At 46.1% G+C, this 17,077-nt stretch overlaps 1 protein-coding gene across 3 annotated transcripts in view; it reads left to right on the top strand.

Annotated features, from left to right (window-relative positions):
- The window catches only part of FYN (FYN proto-oncogene, Src family tyrosine kinase), a 210,720-nt gene that overhangs the window by 154,131 nt on the left and 39,512 nt on the right, over positions 1-17,077 (top strand). For all 3 annotated transcript variants that reach the window (XM_055330828.1, XM_055330827.1, XM_055330826.1), the window contains 4 exons: positions 3,492-3,588; positions 11,802-11,900; positions 14,924-15,027; positions 15,985-16,134. In XM_055330828.1, coding sequence (XP_055186803.1) covers positions 3,492-3,588; positions 11,802-11,900; positions 14,924-15,027; positions 15,985-16,134 — 450 coding nt within the window. The remainder of the gene's footprint in view (positions 1-3,491; positions 3,589-11,801; positions 11,901-14,923; positions 15,028-15,984; positions 16,135-17,077) is intronic.

Raw genomic sequence — 17,077 nt, 5'->3', positions numbered from 1 at the left:
TTTGACGAAGGATTTAACATTCAGTTTTTCATCAGTCCCCATCTATCCAAGGCAGATGAAGGGCTATTAAAAAAACAAAAACAAAACAAAACAAAAAACATAGAGCTTGACGGACCAATGAAAATGCTATCTGTAGGGGTATAGGGGGACCTCAGGTTGCTGCTCTATGAGGATGCTGCATGGGTTGGGAGGTACAGCTTCTGCTAAGGTAGTCTAGGCCAGTCAGTGGTCTCAACCGTGACTGGCAGACTCAACCGTGGCTGGCTAAGTAACAGCTTTTTTGGAATACTAAGTCCCATCCCAGATCTTTTGAATCAGAAGCTTTCAGGACTGGATCTGAGAATGTATGTTTTGAGTTCTCCAGATATCAGTGCACTTCCTCCCACCCTCAGTTAAGAGCCACTTTGTGGGGGGGGGGGTAGCACCTCCTCCCTCATCTTCCACCTGTTCCACCTGGCACCTCCCTCATCTTCCCCTGGCACCTCCCAGCCAGTGCAGACATTGGGTAGCATTAGTTTTTGGCCATTCATCTTCATTAATTCTGTTTCTGATCTTCCCATCATCTTCCATATGACTGAGTTTATCAACCCTCAAGTATATCATGTATCTCTTGTATTTTAAAATCAAATCTCATGTATCCTTAAGGGATCCTTCTCAGCTTTGGTTTTGTTTTGCTTTTTAAGTTTCCTTCTCTTTCCCACCACAAGGCTCTGTTTTACTGCCATGTACATTTGCTGACTTAGCTAATACTTCATAAAATATCTGGCATACATTCTCAGACATATGTTTTGCAAAATATTTGTAAGTTATCTCATGCATCCTTAGCCTTCCAAATCTTCTTCCCAGCATGTGAATCATGGTAACTAGATATTTGACATTATTTGTTCCATACTGTTTTGTTTATTAGAAAAGTTTAAAGAAATGTACATCAGCCAATTATGCTCTTGGCTCATCATGTCTTATATAAGAACTCACTGTGCCTTTTTACCTGGGGAGTTGGCCCTACTGAGGCATTAACAGGTTTGGTTGATTGTTGCCCTTACCCCCACCTCTGCCTACAATAAAGCAGCATAGTTATATCCAAGGCGCCTGATCCAGAGTTTTGGGCATTTTATCATTATATTGTAGTGGTTCCAACTTTCTCTTTAAAGTCAGCCTCGCATGAGCAAGTGGATGTTAGTACACTCACCCATCCTTCCTACCTTCCTGGAATGGAGGGAGGAAGGGAGGAGGCATTTTATGGAAGTCTGTCTCTGAGGATACAAGAGGGGGATAAAAAAAAGAGCCAAAAATGCACCAGCACACACTTCTGTGCCTGCTGAGTTCTTTGCCAACCAGACTGAATTCTGCTGACGCAGACATCGACCTTGTTTGTTCATTCATTCATGAATGCTGGATATGAATCCCTGTGTCTGCAGGTGTCATTCATAAAGTCACTAGAAAGGGCTACTCGCCTTGAACATGGGAGTCTATACTGTAGTTAGGGACAATCTTAGTATGAGGCTGCCTGGTCCCTTTTAAGATTTGGAAGTTAAAACATAGTACTCCCAAATGTTGGCAGACTCTTCGGCCTTGTATTATTTGGCTTTGTTGTGTGTGCATGTGTGTCTCTCCGCCACTGCTTTTAGTGCTTTAAGGCCAAGAACAGTGCCTGTGTGCCCCTGTGACCTCCTTTGACTCTCCCCTCCATCCTTAGAAGATTAAAAACCCCAGTAAGAACTTGCCAGCTGATGCAGGGGAGATAGTGGGAGATTGGAAGTATCCGTCCTCATGTGCCTTGTCTTCCTCACTGGTGGAGCTAGGGTTTGTTTTTAAATTATGTAACAAAAAGAATCTGTTAATAGAGTGTTCAGTGAGAACAGACATGATCTTATAGACTTCCACTTCTTTGTTTTAAGCCAGTCTCTTTTTCAGGCTTTCAAAGAAATTTAAAGTTGCCAAATGAGCCCTGCTGCTTTTGCATGGTCAGACCTTCTGGGTGCCAGGTCTCCTATAGGAAGCCCCATTTGGGATGGGGTAGAAAAACAAGCCCCAGCTCCTTCTCTGGTTTTTGAATAGTCCCAAAGGCACATCTGCTCCCTCGGAACTACCAACATGGCAAAATGGCAGCCTGGTAAAGAGTGGAATCCATGTTGTGCGTTCCTTAGGCCACATCAGGCACTGTGAAATGTGTGGAGATCCAAATGAGGAGCCAGAGAGCCGAGAAATGGAATGTACTCATGAACAATTGCTGCATAACATACCGCAAACTCAGCAGCTTTAAAACAATACATATTTATGATCTCACAGTTCCTGTGGGTCAGAAATCCAGGAATAACTTAACTAGACCCCCTTTTTCAGAACTTCTCACCGGCTGCAATCAAGGTGTGTTGGCTGGGCCATCGTCACCTCACAGTCCAACTGAGAAAGATCTGTTGCCAAGCTCGTGTGGTGCTGGCAGGACTCAGTTCCTCGTTGGCTCTCAGCCAGAGGCCACCCTCAGCTCTTTGTCATGTGTGCCTTTCCAACATGGCAGTTTGCTTCATCAAAGTGTTTAAGCCAAAAGTGGCAATACAGAGAGTCTACTGGGAAGATAGAAGTCACAATCTTTTGGAACCTAATCACTCATGGGACGTCCCATCACCTTTGCCATGTCCTATTGGTTAGAAGCAAGTCACTAGGTTTGCCCACACTCCAGGGAAGGGAATAACACAAGAGCATGAATACCAGGAGGTTGGAGTCCTTGAGGACTATCTTAGAACTCTCCCTACTGTATGAAGGAGGTCCTAGGCCACATGGGATGCTGGAGATTTGTCATTGTTGACAGCAGACTTGTGCAAAGCAGGAGGGGCCTCTGTGGGGAGCCCCTCAGATAAGAAGACATAGAGTAGGTATGAGGAGGAATAAGTGCAAATCAATGCAAGGATAGGCAAATTTATGATAGGAGAGAGGGAGTCCCCAGAGCAACTGCAGATGCCAAGAGCAAGACACCGTCTAATTGGGGTGAACTTAATGGAGTAGGTCTTCTCAGTCCCAGGCTGCAGAAGGAGTTTCCTGTTACATTCTACATTACTGTCAGGTCACGGGAAGAAGTGCTCTGTTTTACCCTGGACTAACGTGGGCTCCTGAGAGGAGGAGAATTTGTGTCAGATAAAAGATGTCTTTAATTGCTGCAGACCTCTGCAGATCTGAGCGGTAACACTGCTGCTGCCCCTTGGCTGTGGACATGATGTTAATGCCCATCTCTTCCCGAGGACTCATTCAGAGGTGCACAGAGAAGTGCACCTCCAGCTCTAGGTTTTAGTCGGGTCAAATAATGCTTCCCCTACAAAGACCGAGGCAGAAATTCCGCCCTGCAACTCTGCTATCACACATTAATCACATCACCGCACCGTGTTATCAGTGCTGATTAGATGTAGTTTTTGAGAATGAGATTTGAGTGAAGATGTAATTTCTTGGAATGAATTTCCCCTTGAGTAATAATCTCTCCCCTTTTGATTTCGTTTTCTCAGGAGTGACGCTGTTTGTAGCCCTTTATGATTATGAAGCACGGACAGAAGATGACCTGAGTTTTCACAAAGGAGAGAAATTCCAAATACTGAACAGCTCGTAAGTTCGGAGAGGGAAATGGAGGGGAGTATGTTCAGATTGGGAAAGAATACTTGTGTTACCAGCCTGTGTCTTTTTAGTATCTGAAATGCTAAAGGAACACCTGCTAACCTCATTAATGAGTAGATACTGAACTTATGAAGAATTGATGAATCCGTGCAGTATTATGGTGTCCAAGGAGCTTTTTGGAGGACACCATAAAGTAGCAGAGTTGATAGTTTTGATTCAAAGGTTGGAAAAATTCCCGTACCGCCCCCTGCAGATCTGCATTTTCAGATAATTGGCACAAAGCTTGGCTACCCACATTACCCTCTCTCTCTCTGCCTAGAGATTTTTTTTTTGTTTTTGTTTTTGTTTTTTGCATTTCACAAGTTGCACTAGCTGAGCCGTCACTTAGAGCTGGTAACAAGTACCTTCTGTTTTCAAAACTGTTAAATATTCCGATTGGTGAAGCCTGTGGAGGCGTTTCCCCGTAGTGAAAATTTGTGAGTGACTGAAATCTTTGTGAGATGGAAGGAGAAGTGACTTCGCCCACTTGTGTATGACTACAATGTGTGCATTTTAGATGGGACCAGTAGGAACAACAGTTACACAGGCATTGGGGAAATTTCAAGGGTGAGAATCACTCAGTTTTCACTCACTACATTTAATACCTCCATTAAGATGAGTATATATAGGGATCCCTCAGTAGCTCAGTGGTTTAGCACCTGCCTTCAGCCCACGGCGTGATCCTGGAGACCCAGGATAGAGTCCCACATCAGGCTCCCTGCATGGAGCGCCTCCGCCTCTCTCTCTCTCTGCCTCCTCTCTCTCTCTCTCTCTCTCTCTGTCTCTCATGAAACAATAAATAAAATCTTAAAAAAAAAGAGTAAATATAGGTATATATGGCATCACATATAGGGAAACAGATTTCCCTTAGTTTTTAAATATTGCCCCTATTAGGTTAAGGCAGGGTGCCTGCCCGAAAACTTCAGGCTTCAAAGAAAATGGTGGTGGGGGCACCTGGCTGGCTCAGTCAGTAGAGCATGCAACCCTTGATCTTGAAGTCATGAGTCCAAGCCCCACATTGAGGGTAGGGTTTACTTAAAACACACACACACGCACGCACGCACGCACACAAAGGTCTCCTGGTGGTTCAGTCATTTATGCTTTGGACTCTTGATTTCAGCTCAGGTCACGATCTCACGGTTGTGAGATCAAGCCACAACATGGAGCCCACTTAAGAGTCTCTCTCTACTTCTCCCTCTGCCCTCTCCCCAATAGAAAAAAAAAAAAAAAGGAAAATGATGATGTCCATCAGCAACTCAGGCCTCCTCCCCATTCCTCAAGTTTTCCTTGTGAACACTTCCCAGTGACCTGGGAGGAATGCCACTCCAAGGCTGAAGGCCCGCCAGGAAGTGTTCCTGTGCCGCCAGATCCAATTGCTCCCTACTCCATTCCCTGGGCAAACTGTAATGGCAGAAGGACCAGTCAAAGCCCGGCTCTTCAGCTTTGCTGAGAGCTCCAGGGAGAAGAGAGGGGAGCAAGAGGAGGGAGAGGCACCCCAGGGTATCCCTGTCCTAGGAAAGAGACATAGGGAGCTCCTTTGTCGTAGGGAGCTCCATCAGGCCTGAAAACTGCCTCCTGGGGAAGCCCCATCCTTCCTTCCCTGGGATGCCCCCAACACTCAGAACACACCGCCTTTCAAGGACAAGAGCTAGATTCCCCCCAGAAGAGACTAGTGACTCTACTGGACCTCAGAAAGCAGTGTCTACTTAGGAGCCACCAGGTTGTTGGGATTATTTTTAATTAGTATTGTCATCATTAATGGGTGTGGTTGGGTTTTTTTTAACTATTTAAATACATACAGAAAACTGGACATATCAGAAGTGTGCGTGGTGGTCATGCAACAATGTGAATGTGCTTAGTGCTATCCAACTTCACACTTAAGAATGCTTGAGATGGGAAATTTTGCTGTGCATATTTTACCACAATGTTTTAAAAGTGTACAGTTTGCTGTATTTGCACAAACTGAACATGCCTGTGCAACCAGCACCGAGAGCCAGAAGAACATTACCTGCCCCCTACAAGCTCCCTTATAGCCACAGAGATTTAAAAAAAAAAAATAGCAAACAACTGCCATTGATTGAAGGCTCCTATCACCGGCCATGTACAAGTTGCAAATGTTCCCATTTATTCTTCATGGCAGTTGTCTGAGATGCGCCTCCGAGTCATCGTTTGACATATGAGGGGCCAGAGGCTCAAGTTAAGGAGCTTCCCAGGTGCACAGAGGAGCCGAGGGTGGGGTGTGGGGATGGCATCCTGAGGACCATGTCAGGTTTAGTCTTAGAAGGGCCCAGAGGACCACCCCGCACCCCAGAAGGGACTGAACCTTTCAAGATACATGAAAGTTTGGAAGGTTGGCGGGGAAGAGGGGAACTTGGCTTTGATCTCTTCTGATCTGTGATTCCTTATTGTTAGTTTGATTCTCAGATGAATGCTTCTCCTTAGAGTCTACTTACTTTGAAATTCCAAAATACCCTCCACTTCCCCTCCCCATCCTGTGTAATATTCTCTCAGTCCCGAAGTTGGTTGGAACTTTTAACCAACTTCCGAAAGGTAAGAACTGAGAAGCGGTAGGAACTACCACACAGCTGTTGTTCTGCGGGTTTTGTCCACACTGCCGGGGTATCTACACATCGGATCACAGGCCACTTGGAAAGCCAGTCCTCGCCAAGGTCAAACTGGTGACTTCTTCCTTCGTTCATCTGGATAGGATATACAGTGGCATTCAATTGAAATTTTGGAGAAACAGTCCAGGAGGATCCAGTCTATCTCAGACTGTATTTTAGGATTTGCATGCATGGCCTGTAGTGTTTACAGACTTCCAGCCTCCGGCCTGCTTCTCTTAGAAGAAAATATTGCAAAGGTTTTGGTTTTTTTCACCCTTAATGTTCTTCCTTCTTGCCAGTGGAATTCCTCATCCTACATGCCATTTAAATGCCCTTTTTCAAGGTTGTCGGGGGGAAAAAAATAAGATTTTTACAACAAATACAGTATCTTGAAGTAAAGGGTAATGACAGGGAAGAGGAAATTGTGAAGGACAAACCAAGCAGGAATTGGGAACCAGATGGCACGGGGGCTCCTTCCCCCTCCCCCAGCCTCTCCCAGCCCTGGCTCCCCTCCGCTGGCCGGGAGGGGGATGGCGCTCTGTTCTCTCCTCCAAGGGAGTGTGCCCTCCCACCCCTTACCCTGTCTGGAGGCAGAAATGGGAGGTGGCAGGGCTGGCCTTTGTGTTCTCAAGGGCAGCAGGAAGCATGTGGTACCCGTGTGTGCCATGGGCCCAGAGCCAGTGACACCACGGCCCCACATGGGGTAAGGGTTCTTCCCCGACCTATTATAAGTGCTCAGTGCAGTATATTTGGACATTATTAAATTTGAACCCATTTAGCAAACTATTTAAATTCATCTTATTTTATTCCCTATTTTCACATTCCATGACTAGTGATTTACCACCTAAAACCAGTGACTCTTTAAAATATAATACAGAGACGCCTGGTTGGGTCAGAGGTTGAGCATCTGCCTTCGGCTCAGGGCGTGATCCTGGAGTTCTGGGATCGAGTCCCACATCAGGTTCCCTGCAGGGAGCCTGCTTCTCCCTCTGCCTGTGTCTCTGCCTCTCTCTCTGGGTCTCTGTGTCTCTCATGAATGAATGAGTGAATGAATGAATGAATGAATAAATAAATTAATTAATTAATTAATATAAAAAAATAAATAAAATACAATATACATGTTGCACAGAGTGGAATAGTGCCTAGGGTACTGACTCCTTGCAAAGTTCTTTTCATCTTGATAAGGAGAAATTCTGGTTTACAGTCCCCTCCAAGCACGCAATAAAATTGTTACGGATACTCTGACAGTAAGATGACAGTAACCAAATTTGAAAATAATATAGCATTTATAATAAAAATGCTCCACAGATCAGACCAACTTCTGTTTGCAAACACCACTTCCGGCTGCATCAGGGCCCTAGGCTCCTGGGGCCAACAAACTTTATGAGCAAATTGGGGGACTGAAAACAGGCTCTCTTAATAAGTCTTTAAATCAGAGGATGAGGGGAAGCTGCTATAAAAACTTAAAAGTCATTCTAAACCAGAGCCTTAAATCACATATTTTAATCAAAGCAAGATAACAGTTAAAGAAAAATCTCACCAACTCTAAATTCATGAAATAATCTGAACTGTAAGAACAGGTGTTTTTTTTTAAGTGCAGTTTTAAAAACGTTCATTACAATAATTCAAGAAGTAGAAAGTACCATAGTCCAGATTCTGTTTTCCTGAATCAAGGTGAATGATTTATAAAAAGTATCATTTATCTGTGGGTGAGTTGGCCTCTAATGTATTAAAAAGAGGATTTATTCATTTGCTCAAAGATTTGAGGTTTTTTGTTTGTTTTTATTTTTAATATTTCGAGTTTGCCAGCCTTTCTGGGCACAACCTGTGAGGCTTACTATATAATAATACATGGTTGCCTTGTCACGTTATATCTCCTTTGATGGAAAAAGTGACCCTAGATGGCCTCAAAAAATAAAAAGAATTTTATCTTTCTCATGAGTAACTGAAAACCCTTGTGAGATTAATGGAGTCACTTAAGAGAAAAATCATGAATTCCTGATACATGACTTTAGGATGAGCTGATAGTTGGATTCTAATCTGTGCTAAACTATCTAGGTGCCAACACCAAAATGAGACATTAATGCTGGGTTTGAAATGGGAAATTATAGTTGACCCTCGAACAATGGGGGAGGGCTAGGGATGCCAGCTCCCGCCACTCGCCACATGCTGTCAAAAAACTGCATCTAACCTTGACGCCCCCAAAAACTTAACTTCTAATCTTCTAGTACTGACTGGAAGCCTTACTAATAACAGGTAAGGTCCGTTAACATATATTTTCTATGTTATCTGTATTATATACAATGTTCTTAAGAATAAAATGAGAGTAAAGGAAATGTTATTAAGAAAATCCTAAGAAGAGAGTACGTTTACTGGTTTTATTGGAAAAGGTCTGCATGCAGGAGGACCTGTGTAGTTCAAACCCATGTGGTTCAAGGGTCGACCTTACTTTTTTTTTTTTAAGATTTATTTATTTATTCATGAGAGACACACAGAGAGAGGCAGAGACACAGGCAGAGGGAGAAGCAGGCTCCATGCAGGGAGCCCAACGTGGGACTCGATCCCGGATCCTGGGATCATGATCTGAGCCAATGGCAGGCACCCAGCTGCTGAGCCACCCAGGCGTTCCAAGGGTCGACCTTACTTGACTAATCCCAGATCATCTGAATCAGACTTGGGCTTGTCCCTGCCCCAAAAAATGTATTGGTTTCCTGCGTCAGATGACATTTCCATGTTCCCCAACCCTGATATTAGACTTTCTTCCTCTTCATTTAAGTCGATTAGAACTCACTTGATGAAGGTTGCAATAAAAGACAGGCTTCTGCTGAAAGCTCTGGATTTTTTGCTATTCTGGAGCATTTCCTGGGTGTGGGGTTTGGGAGGTAGAGTAAGGGAGAGAGAAAGGAGAGGGTGGAGAGGTGGTGGGTATTGTTATTCTTTTTAATGATGAAATGTCTCCATCTAGTGGAATTTCGGAGCAGTAAACATGTCACCATCTTAAAGCCTCCAAAACCATTTCTTAGCACGTGTCCCAAAGGAAAGAAAAAAAAAAAAAAAACAACTTCCACAGGTGTTCCTAGGTGATATACTGAACAAGGGCACGTATTTCTTTTGGAGGACGCAGAGATAAACCAATACAAACTGTTCAAACATGAACCAGTTTGAATTTCGTGATGTGAGCCCCAAAAGGCAGAGGAATGCAATAGGAACAGCATGGGGTAGATTTCATATGATCAGTAAAGACGCAGCTCTTCGGTCGGGTGTGGGTCCACAGGTGTTCATATGCACACATATCCTTTGGTACGTACCAGTCATTTCATAAGACAGATCTGGACGTAAACTAAATTTAAGATTGATTAACAAAGGGCTTCCTAGGTGTGAGAAGTTATCTCCCTGTTTTGGTGGATGTATCTGTTTAAATTTGTTAAACAGGCTCAAAAAGGGAAAGACCGAAAAGTGAATTAAAACGTAAGCTTTTAGGGGCACCTGGGTAGCACAGTAGGTTAAGCGTCTGACTCCTGGTTTCGGCTCAGGTCATGTGACCTCAGGGTCGTGGGATGGAGCCTTGTATCTCAGAGCCTGCTTCAGATTTGCTCTCTCCTTCCCCCTCTGCCTCTCCCCTCTTAAAATAAATAATTTAATTAAAAAACTAACAACCAGGGGATCCCTGGGTGGCTCAGCGGTTTGGCGCCTGCCTTTGGCCCAGGGCGCGATCCTGGAGTCCCAGGATCGAGTCCTGCGTCGGGCTCCCAGCATGGAGCCTGCTTCTCCCTCTGCCTGTGTCTCTGCCTCTCTCTCCCTATGTCTGTCATGAATAAATAAATAAAATCTTAAAAAACATACAGACAAACAACCAGACATGAGAGTCTTTAAAAGCCCTTGCCAGCACCCCATTTTCTCATGAGCTGTTCTGTGCCACCGGTGCCACCGAGCACTCCCCCCAAAACCACACCCAGAATACGTGTGGGCTTGTCATCATTTGTCTGTTGCTTTATTAAATTCTATCTAGAGTTACTGCTCATCAGTCACCTCACGCAGAATCGGTCTGCAGAACGGGGCTCTGGAGCAAGGCTTCTGATCATACAGAGGCTGGTCATTCTCTGCCTAATGCTGTCAGTCCGAGGGAGATCTTGACCAGGGCCAGAAGCCAACACACTTTCTTCCCTGGCTGAGGGTTTTGACACAGAGTCCAGCCACTAAATGATTTAAAAAAAAAAAAAAAAAAAAGGCTAGGGATTTCTCTTGCTGCCTCCATGGACCAAAAAAGGAAGGCGAGACGGCGCCGGGCCCCTGCTGGAGAGCAGTCGGGCAGGCCCGGGGTGCCGAAGGGTGCTGGCCCGGGCAGGTGCAGGTTCTGTGGGTGTCGCACTGGCGGGGCCGCGGCCCCGTGTCGCTGTGTGGAGGGGGCACACGCTCCGTCCGCGCTCTCCGTCACACATCCGTGGCCCTGAGCCGAAACATGACCTCTCACCGCCAAGCTGAGCCGTCTTGTTCTAAGCTGACGGGCTGCTACAGGCCTGCAGCCCGGCCCTCCGCCCCCGCCCGCAGGCTGAGACAGGCCGCCTCCTGGAACGCGGGGTGTCCCGCGGTGCGGAGACTCAGCCTCAGGCCTGGCCACTGTCTGTTCTCCCCGTGCACCCGCACGCACGCAGCTCCCCACCCGTCCCCTCCTGCCCAGCGGACTCGGGTGAGCGCTGTCGGCGGCGAGGAACGAACCGCAGGCTGCACACTTCTGAGCGTGAGCGACGCTCGGCCTGTACCGTGCCTGTAAGGATTCGACCCATTGTCCTGACGGCAAGCACGGCAGGCCCCGGGGTGAGCTCTCATCCGGTCCTGGGCCTCCTAACAGGCTTCCCCTCTCAGACCGTCTGCAGCTGCCCTGTTCTGTTCTTTTCTGATACGTCCGTTCCGTGGCGAGCAAAACCACACTAGAGCCAGCGACCGGTGTGCATCTCCCCAGCAGTACCAGAGGATGCCGGTTGCCTCAGGATGTGAGACCGCGTCGGGACTGTGAGCTAAATTAGCAGAGTCCGGGCATGCTCTGCCTTTCTTCGAGCTTTGCTGAGAGGTCACGGACACACAACACTGTGTACCTTGCGATGGGTCGTGTACGGTGTGACGGGTTGTGCGGTGTGGACAGTGTGGCTGGTTGACCCGTGCACGTGTCGTGAACGTCTACCACGATAACACATCCCGCGCCTCCCATAACTACCAGCTGGTTCCTCGTTACAGGGTTTCTAACGTAGCCTGAGGCCGAGTACCCTTCGCCTCTGTCCAAGCTGGGGACCCTTACCAAGCACAATGCCCGTCCACCCCCAGGAGAACCCCCTCGTGGCCAGGGTCCTACATTCCTAATTTGCAAGTAAAATAAGAGATGAGAGACAAGCCTGGATTCGAGTCACAGCTGACGTTGATGGTAGCCGCGTGACCCTCGCAGAGGGCTGTGTTGGAATTTGCAGAAATCAGCCAATGAGATGACTGGGAGATAGTCTCTGATACCCTAACGGCGTTGACATCAAAAGGGTCTGCACACTCACCTCCTTTTCTCCTTGTTCTCTGCAGGGAAGGAGATTGGTGGGAAGCCCGCTCCTTGACAACCGGAGAGACTGGTTACATTCCCAGCAATTACGTGGCTCCAGTCGACTCAATCCAGGCAGAAGAGTATGTTTTGTTTTTGTTGTTTTCGCTCAGCTGTTTGCTTTTAAAGCTTAGCTGTCACAGTGAAACGCCATTAACTTTGTGCAGGCTGCGGGGAGACGAAGTTCTCTAGAGCGACCTCAGGGTTGAGAGAGTATGGTGATGCCATGTTTTCCCAGGCGTTGTGCTGCGGCCTGGGCCCTGTCTGTGGGATACTTGTACTATTATTGACGTAATATCTTTCTTCACATGTGCCTGCTCCTTAAAAGCATACTCATTTTGAAAGGGAGCATTACTTCCCAAGTCTATTGAAGACCCAATAGTATTTGCCACAGATACAAAGTAATCGGGAAAATGTGAGGCAATTCTGGCCAGAGCATATATTATTACTGCGAACCCAAGGCTCTAAGCCTATAATATAGTCCACTGGGAAAAAAAAAAAAAGAGAGAGAGAGAGGAAGGGAGAAAGAATGGGAGTGGGGAGGGAGAGAGAAAGGCAAGGGGGACAGGGAGGGGGGTGATCAAGGAGGCAAACAATTATCAAAGGTCAGATTGAGTTCTTTCTTAGAGTAATGGGAAATATTAAGGGGGTACTGAAGACTATACCTTCCATGCCCCAGGTACAAATATCTCACCTATGGCGTGTTCCACAGCTCGGGGAATCCTCTGATGATGCATTTCCTTTTTTTTTTTTTAAGATTTATTTATTTATTTATGATAGACAAGAGAGAGAGAGAGAGAGAGAGAGGCAGAGACAAAGGAGGAGGGAGAAGCAGGCTCCATGCCAGGAGCCTGACGTGGGACTCGATCCCGGGACTCCAGGATCGCGCCCTGGGCCAAAGGCAGGCGCCAAACCGCTGCGCCACCCAGGGATCCCCTGATGATGCATTTCAAATGCTCCTCTCCTTTGAGTTGCCATCTTGGTTGGTTTCTGTGATGGTAAATGGTGACTCACAGTTAACTGTCGGACCAAGGACTTCACTGGTACCGGTTTGGGAAGATGGTTGGCAGGCTGAGGGCATTCTAGAGGGGACAACCATCGTTCCTTCTCCTGGCCTGCGCAGAGTCATGGTCGCTTCCAAAAGGGAGAACTAATGAGAGTGGCTCGTGTGGCAACCCTCATTTCTGAACTGAGGGAAAGAAAACTGGCCCATGACTCCCAGATCCGGGGACCTGTCCTCCTCCCTGACATCCTGGGCATCTGCCTCTTCTGGTGGCCTTGCCTGACCAGTAAGGGGGGCAAGGAGAGGCAGCCACGAAGCCCGCCATCCTTTGGCTCTGATATGGCATTTTGCCCTGGGATTTGTTTAAGCACGACGGGGAGGATTGGACGGCGCACCCCAACCAAATTCCCAACGGGATCACTGTCTTGCCTTTAATTCCTTTATATTTGCTCTAAGGAGATCGGTTTTGTTTCCCGCTCTCAAATACTCAGTGGTTCTGCACTCCTTTTTTCCTCCTAGGGAGTGTGTTTTATCATCAGAGAATAAAGGAATTTGTATTGAATTTTTATCTTGGGGGGCAGATTTGCCAACATCTGTGCGTTCTTTCAGAATAAAAGGTACCACTAAAAGGTGGCATTGCTTTGATTTAACTGAGAGCCTACCGACTATATATTTGAGCTATATTTGTAATGGTCAGTTTTTAAAATACGTCGTTCTTAAAGAATAAATTAGCATCTTAAGAAGATAACGCCTATGGCTTTACATGGGCAATTAATTACCATCATCTTAAAATGCTATTGTCTTGGTTCAGCCCATTGTTCCAACTGTTCTCTTTTCATTTGCATTTATACTGCGTTTTCATCCGGCAACCGATGCAAACCCAGAAAGTCCTTTCTCGTAAATAATTGTTGTGATTCTCTTTATACCGTCTAGCGCTAAGTTAGGATTGTTGCACAGTCTGGTGCCTTTAAAAGTCACCGAGGAGCCCGCTTGGAGTGTGTCTTTTCTTATCTTCAGCGAGGCTCCTTCATTCACAAAAGAATTTGACAGTGAACACATAATAGCTATGTTCAAGTATAGTGAATTAAAATTTCATTTTAGAAACTGGATCCTCTCACAGTTGAATATTCTAAAATTGTGTCTATGCGCAGATTCCGACGGGGTTCTCCTGAATTCTGTCGTGGATTCCCACGGCACCTGCTGCTGCTCCCTCAGCAGCTAGTTGCCGAAACCTTAGCTAATTGCCAAGCCATGGTTAGGGCTAGAGAGCGGAAGGGAAGATAAAAGATAAACAGCAGAGATTGTGAGGTGACTTGACGCGACGCCTTCTCACACGGCACCAGGGTGTTGTCACGGGGAGGATAGGAAACGGCTGCAACAGCCAGTCGTTTGTGAGGCCGAGCTCGTTGACTGCGTAGTGACCTGTCCCTGCAGCTGAGCCAGAGCACACATGCGCAGATCCCCACCCATCTGCTGGGCAGATCTTCCATTTACACGAGTCCTCACACCTGCTGGCCAGGAAGAGCATGAAAGCAAGCATCCAAAGGCAGCAGTCATCTCAAATTAGGGGTAGTCTTGACAGCTTTTTTTTTTTTTTTCCAAAATCACTGTAGGTACGAAGTTACTGAAAATATCACGTCTCTGTTCTTTATCCATCCTGACTTTTTTTTTTCAATGCTTGATTAATGATCTTTACTTAGACCAAGGCTGCGTTTCGTTATTTCCCAGGTGTTGTAATTATGCTCAGAAACCCAGGGTCTTATAGACATGCAGGGAAAGGGTCTCCTGCACTTGCCATTTCAAAACAAGGTCTTAGATTTCTCTTCTTGTGAATGCAGGTGGCAGTGTTAACACAAACCAGTTCTTGTCACCTCTGGAAGAGAAGGAAAATCGCCCACGATTCCAATCTGATTTATTTTCTTCAAAGACTGAAAAAGATGGATTAGGGATGGAATCGGGAGCAGACTGAAAGGGAACTAGATGAGGCTAGGAAAACGTGGGCGGGGAAAGGCTACGGATGCGATCGGAGGTGAGGAGGATCACTACTGCAGTTTTGTAAATGATCCCTTACAAAATGTTTCCTTCCCTTGATCTCATTTAAAGGTGGTACTTTGGAAAACTTGGCCGAAAAGATGCTGAGCGACAGCTTTTGTCCTTTGGAAACCCGAGAGGTACCTTTCTTATCCGTGAAAGTGAAACCACCAAAGGTAAGATAAGGAGTTGAAGAACTTGGTTGTCATTCAAATCTGTGGATTAGTCAGAGCAGATGAAAAGGCTTCTCTCTAATGTACAAGGATTTTTAAATGGCACATATCCTCCCCACCTTGTGAGCAGAGTCCTATTTTCAGATTCCCCCCCCCCCCCCCCCAGGCTCTAGAACCACAGACAGCTCCAAAAAAACTGTAGAGGCTCAGAATCAAGCCCTTTCTCCCGAAACAAGGGCCGGGCAGCTTCCCTCCTGCAGACATGCAAGATGATAGAATTCACGGCAGTTCTTTAGAGTTACTGATTTCTACAGCTTGTAGTTCCTCAGGCACCAAACCTACAGGTTATTTTTGCATTCCTTTTGTTTTTTCAAATCTGAGGACTGCTCTTCCTCCAACCACTGGCCTTTCATTATTTAACCACCCACACATCAGAGCCCACAAAAGGGAGCTGGGCCAAGGGAAAGGAGGAGCAGTGGCCTTCTAGCTTGATCTACTAGCCATGGTTATGTGCTCCTGAGACGGTGAAGTGGAATCTGAAGGCTCCTTTCTAGAGAAACGGTCCTTACCCTTCTTCAAACACACGTGGCCACTGCCTCTGCAGCACTCCAGGGGTAAGGAAGATGAGGACAGAGACCCTAGCCTGCCTGCATGTCTGTGTTTCTCTTCATCCGCCCCCAGGGGAGTTGGGTCTAATACCATATTAGGCAACACTAGGGTACTGAAGAGGGTGTTGTAGGAAGAAATGCAGGACGCTTTCATTCTCAAGGATAAAATGACTTAATTGCTAATAACTTCTGACATTTGCAAGAAAGAGGTGTTTACTTCTTCTGTTACTGAGTGGAAGAGTGTGTGTGTCCTCTTCATATTGGTTAATCAGAATAGTCAGGTAAGTGAGACCCAAAAAACAAACGAGCTTTCAAAATTATTGGAGCTGCTAATGCTTTGCATATTTACCAGGTGCCTATTCACTGTCGATCCGAGATTGGGATGATATGAAAGGAGACCATGTCAAACATTATAAAATTCGCAAACTTGACAATGGTGGATACTATATTACCACCCGGGCCCAGTTTGAAACACTTCAGCAGCTTGTACAACATTACTCAGGTAACCCTGACTCTGACTAGCTACTCACCACCGGGACACTGGAGGGAACGGGGAGGCTCCTAGGGAGGTCGGGGCGGGGAGGAGGTACAAGCATGAGCAAGGTCAGCAGTGGCATAGTTTTCTTTGCGGCCAGGCAAGGTGGGGCTTAGCTGAATAGGTTCTGTTGATGTCTTTTTACCATGGTTGTTATTAGTTCCACGCATTTGTCAAAAGATTCTATAACATTCTAATTCCCAAGTACGAAGCAGTAGGTTAAATTGTAAACGTTGTCATCTTTTCCTGTTCCCCTGGAGTCTGTAATCAGAAACCGTGACAGGAGAGGGAACAGTGTCTGAGAGGGAACTCACGGTGTGGGGGGCGGGGGGGCTCCTGTCGAGGGTCCCCAGTTCACACTCAGCACTCACGGGACTGGCTGCACATGCTTTTCATTCCCATGACCGGATGCATTTTGCAGTCCATTTATCACGTTCCACTCCTCTACCACTACGGCTGTTTCCTAACTAGATGTAGACTGTGCGGCCCACAGCTCCTAGATCTGTTATAGCTATTGTATTAAATTCAGCTTACAAAGTGTAACTAGATCAGTCGCTGTCCTAACACCCAGAGGTCACTGTTAGTGTGTTGTTCCTAGAAATATATGCTTATGAGGTATTTAGGTGTACAGTCCGCACATTTTAGTAAAGAATAAGGTCTTATATACAAGTGTCAAAACGATTACTTTCTAAGATTAGCAAGGCTATCGCACCATATAACATATACACACAGGTGGATTTTTACATAGATGCACATGCATATACAGATCTATGTCCCATTGAACCCTGTAGTTTTTTCTGTGATCTGTATATGTGTGTGTGTATTATGTGTACACACATAATATATGCATACATATATATATACACGTTATATACTGTTCTTCAGGACAATAACAAAATCCCAAAATAGT

This window comes from Nyctereutes procyonoides, unplaced genomic scaffold, assembly GCF_905146905.1.
Source record: "Nyctereutes procyonoides isolate TBG_1078 unplaced genomic scaffold, NYPRO_anot_genome, whole genome shotgun sequence".
Taxonomy (NCBI): domain Eukaryota; kingdom Metazoa; phylum Chordata; class Mammalia; order Carnivora; family Canidae; genus Nyctereutes; species Nyctereutes procyonoides.
The sequence above is the reverse complement of the archived record's forward strand: the minus strand, read 5'-3'. Positions and strand labels throughout refer to the sequence as shown.